We start from the raw sequence: 4861 nt of genomic DNA on the forward strand, positions 1-4861 counted from the left end.
AAATAATACACTGCATATATTCTTCTTAGTGGTTAATTGCTGTACAAGATGCGGACTTGTGATCCTATTTACAAACACCATTAGAACAAATCATTCTATGGAAATTACATCTTAAGGAAAGATTATATAAAATATGATATTTTCACGAGTAATTCATCTAATTTTGCGTAGATTTTTTTTTTTTCCAAACATAGGAGATATCTGTCCTGTTTTTTAAAATTCCAAAGATGAAGCGTGGTGGCACACACTTCCAATCCAAGCTGCTTGGGAAGCTCAAACAGGAAGAGGACAAGTTTGATACTACCCTGGGCAATTTAGCAAAACTTTGTCTCAAGATAAAAAGAGACCAATGGTATAGTTTTGTGCTCCCCAGGTTCAATCCCCAGTACTAGGAAAAAGAGAAGAAAGAAAGCAAAGAATATGGTGGTAAACGCCTGTAATCCCAGCATTCAGGAGGCTGAAGCAAGAGGATCATCATAATTCTAGGCCAGCGCGGACTGCATAGTGAGACTCTTTGTCAAAAGAATTTTTTTTTTTTTTTAAAGTAAAGGGAAGGAAAAGAAAAGAGAAGGAAGGAGAGGAAGGAGAGACAGAAAGATAGGAGGGCAGGAAAGAAAGAGAAAAAAGAAAATACTGGCCAGGTGTGTAGCACATGTAATCCCAGCACTCCGGGAGGCTGAGGCAGGATCACCGTAAGTTCAAGGCCAGCCTGTACTGCATAGTGAGACCCTATCACAAAAGAAAAACAATCCCCAGTTCTGTAAAAAAAGAAAAAATATGTATGTTTTTAAAAAGGTGAGACAAAGGACGTAGGCAGGAAGTATGGTAGTAAATAGCCAGTGTTTGTCTGGAAGGCATTGTTCTAATAGCGCTCATCTCGCCACACGAGGAGGCTGATGTAGCTATTATCCCTGTTTTATAAGTGAGGAAACTGAGGCATAATGAGATAGAAGTCACTCAGCTGGGGAGTAACAGCCACGATTTAAACCAGGATAGGATGCCTTAAGAAGCTTCTGTTTTAAAAAAATAAATATATATATATATTTTTAAAGAATTCCAGTTTTTTCTCGTTTTGGTACTGAAAACTGAAACCATGGCCTCATGCATGACAGGCAAGCACTGAGCTACATTTTCTGCCCTTTATTCAGGGGCCAAGGAGATGGCTCAGGGGATAAGCGCTTCCCTGGCAAGTGCGAGGGCCTGAGTTCAATCCCTGGTTCTGCACCAAAAAAAAGAAAAAGTAACACCTCTGCCCTTCATTCAGATTTTATTTGGAGACAGAATCTTCCCAACTTGCCTAGACTACACTTAAACTTTGGGTCCTCCTTCTCAAGCCCCCCAAGTAACTGGGATGGCAGCTGTCATGGCCAATGTAGAGTGAACATTCCTAACCACTGGTCTCTCCTGTCTTATTTCCGGCCTTCCCCTCTCCAGGTTATTGTTCAGAACTACAACTCCATCTTGACGCTTTCTCACTTGTACCGATCTTCAGATGCCCTCCTCGTGCAGGAGAATGACGCTGTCCATAAGATCTGTGCAAGACTGATGAAAATCAAGCAGATCTCCTTTCGGGATATAAATCAAGTCCTTGCGCATCAGCTGGGAAGTGTGTTCCAGCCTACGTACTCTGCAGAAGGCGCATTTCACTATAGAACAAATCCACTAGGTATTGGTCTCTCTCTGTTTTTTATAGGAAAATCTTTTGTTCTTTTTTTTTAGCCTCATGCTCTGACAGCTTCATTGTTATTTTTCACTGTCTGCCTTTCAGTTCTCCCTCATCTTCAAGCTGGTGTAGTGTTTTGGTTTTTGTTTGTTTTTTGAGACAGTTCAAGCTGGCCTTAAACTTGTGATGATTCTCCTTCCTGAGCCTCCTGAGTCTGGGATTCCAGGCATGCACCACCACGCCCAGCAAGCTGGTGTAGTTGGAGAGCACTGAGCTATATCCCCTACCATTGTTTCCTTTTTTTTAGGTAGCACAAAGGCCATGTATCCACTGCATCCCCAGTACCAAATACTGCAAAAGACAAAAGAAAACCTTCCTTCAGACCTTCTTATAGCTCTGATCTGTTCTATTGGAAAGTCTTGAGAAGTTGCTAAATTTCTGAAGAGTAGTATATAGAGCCCATTGACTTGTATCATTCAGGTTTCTCTCTTCTTTATTTATTTGCAGAAGTAGGGGCCAAACGCAGGGCCTTGCCCATGCTAGGCAGATGCTCTGCCACTGAGCTACATCCCTAACATCCTCTTTTGTCATTTTTAATAGTCATTTCACTGCAATATAATTCACATACCATGCAGGTATGTGAAGTGTGTACAATTCACTGTTCTTAGCATATTCATACACAGCAAAGCTCTGTATCTTTTAGCAACCACTAATATTTTCTTTTTCCTCCAGCAACTTCAGTGCTAGTCAGCCACCAGTCTGTTTTCTCTGTCTTTTAAAAATTTTCCTTTCTAGTACTGGGGCCTGAACTCAGGGCCTTACTTATAATGGACAAGCATTTTATTGCTGAGCTGTAAACCATGTGGTAGATCACATTTCGTTTATTCATCACCGGTTGATGGGGGGCCAGGGAGATGGCTCAGTAGAATAAACACTTGCCTGGCAAGTGCAAGGGCCTGAGTTCAATCCCCAGTTCCGCCAAAAAAACAAAAAACAGTTGATGGACACCTATTTGACCATTAGGAATAATATTGCTATTTATACACATCTTTGTGCAAATATGTCTTCATTTCTCTGGGATAAATATCTAGGAGTAGAATTGCTGGGTAATGGGTAGATATGGCACTCACCAGTAATCCTGCTTAGCTTCTTAGGGTGCTGAGGCAAAAAGATTGAAAGTCTGAGGATGGCCTGGTTAATTTAGTAATAACCAGTCTCCAAGTAAGGGCTTAAGGTGTAGCTCAGTGATAAGACTTAAAATAATTTTTTTTTGGGGGGGGTACCAACAATCAAAGTAAAGACCTTCAAAAACAAGTGTTTCAGAAAATGCCAAGCCTTTCCAAAGTGGATCTGCTGTTTCACAGTCCCAGAAGTAACTAAAAGATACTACTGATTAATTCATATTGTCTAAGTGCAATTGACATTGTAATCTTTTTTTTTTTTCCCTGTATTTTAGCAAAGGATCTACAGGGTGTTCAGGGTCTCACTACTAGATTGGACTCATAGTGATTCTCCTGTTTACAGCCTCTCCAAGTGCTGGGATTACAGGTGTGGGTACCACGCCTGGTCTCAGTTGCCATTTCAGTGCATCCCAGGAGCAGGACCAGCATGGGGCTCGAACCCCTGGCCACTGCGCCTGCTTGTAGGCACTTTAATCTGCTGAGCTATTTGGCTGACCCTTGACTTTGTAATCTTTACTCCCATTTCTAATTTGTTTCTCAAATAGTTGCCTGTCCCAGTTTTTGTTGTTGTTTTTAAAGACAGGGTGTTACTACATAATCCAGTTGGCCTCAAACTGGTGAGCTTCCTGCCTCAGCCTCCCATGTGCTGGGATTAAAGACATGTGCTACTACAACCATCTCCTTCCTCTTCTCTGTTCCCTTCTCATCTTTTTCTTTTTCTTCTTTTTTTTTTTAATTGGGTCTTGCTCTGTTATCCAGGCTGGTCTAGAACTCCTGACCTTGAAAGATCCTCCTGCCTCAGCCTCCCAAGTACCTGGGACTAAGACAAGTACCACCACACCTGGATAAAACTAGATTTTTTTTTCTTCAGCACTGGGGACAGAGTTTTACTAAGTTTCCCAGGCTAGGCTGGCACTTAATCCTCCTAACTTCACCTCCCACAGTACTGGGATCTTAGGCATGAACCACTACACATGGTTAAGGACCAAAAAAAAAATTTTTTTTTTTTTTTTTTTTTTGTGGTACCAGGGATTAAACTCAGGACCTTGTGCTTGCCAGGCAAGCACTTATTCCACTGAGCTATCTCCCTAGCCCTAGGACCAAAATTTTTGTCTAATTTATCATTGGCTAGACAAACTAGAATAAACTCGGTGGCTCAGACAGTGCACAGTGAATGGTGAGCACTCAGTGAAGTCTTTGTTGGCTGGAGAGCAAGTGGATGTGGAGAGCACAGAAGTGGTAGGACCGGAGACATCAAGGTGGGTGTCAGGCCGCTTGGGCAAGTGCAGGGACCGCAGGTGGATCCCCGGCACCACATGCTGTGCCAGCCCCGCCCCCAGGGTGTAGTGGCGCATGCACACGCACATACACACACCCCTGTAATCCTAGCTCTGGAAAGGCTGAAAGCTAGAGGATCATTGAGCCCAAACTGTGTAGTGAGACCCTGCGACAACCAAATATATTAAAAAATAAAATAATAAATGTGGGTGTTGTGTATGTAATATGGAGGAGCAAGGAGCCAGCCTGAGGGCCGGCCATATAGCTCAGCGGATTAAAGCGCCTTCAAGCAGGCGCAGGGGCCAGGCGTTCAGGATGCCCTGAGATGGCAATTGAGACTGGGTATGGTGGTGCAGACCTGTAATCCCAGCTCGTGGGAGGCTGTAAACAGGCAGATCACTATGAGTCCAATCTAGTAGTGAGACGCTGAACACCCTGTAGATCCTCTCCTAAAGTACAAAAAAAGAAGCCAGCCTGCCTGCTAGTGGGGTGCTCCTGATTGTGTCCTGAGGGAGAGTATGAGGAGGGGCTAATCCCCCTCTGGAATTTTGCCAGAAAGCAGGTGATAGATGAATTCAGAAGGCAGGAATATCATATAACCAGATAAGTAAAAGCTTGAGAAAGTGTTCTCAAGAAATATTTAGGGGGCTGGAGAGATGGCTCAGTGGTCTAAAGCACCTACTTAGAACAAGCTTAGCAAAAGCATCAGGGACCGCGGTTCAATCCCCCAGCACCACAT

At 43.3% G+C, this 4861-nt stretch overlaps 1 protein-coding gene across 2 annotated transcripts in view; it reads left to right on the top strand.

Moving 5' to 3' along the window:
* Positions 1-4861, top strand: part of Tubd1 (tubulin delta 1) — a 21202-nt gene that overhangs the window by 7409 nt on the left and 8932 nt on the right. For both annotated transcript variants that reach the window (XM_004643030.2, XM_023703149.1), the window contains exon 5: positions 1435-1666. In XM_004643030.2, coding sequence (XP_004643087.1) covers positions 1435-1666 — 232 coding nt within the window. The remainder of the gene's footprint in view (positions 1-1434; positions 1667-4861) is intronic.

The sequence above is a fragment of the Octodon degus genome, unplaced genomic scaffold (assembly GCF_000260255.1).
Source record: "Octodon degus isolate 3935 unplaced genomic scaffold, OctDeg1.0 scaffold00164, whole genome shotgun sequence".
Lineage (NCBI taxonomy): Eukaryota > Metazoa > Chordata > Mammalia > Rodentia > Octodontidae > Octodon > Octodon degus.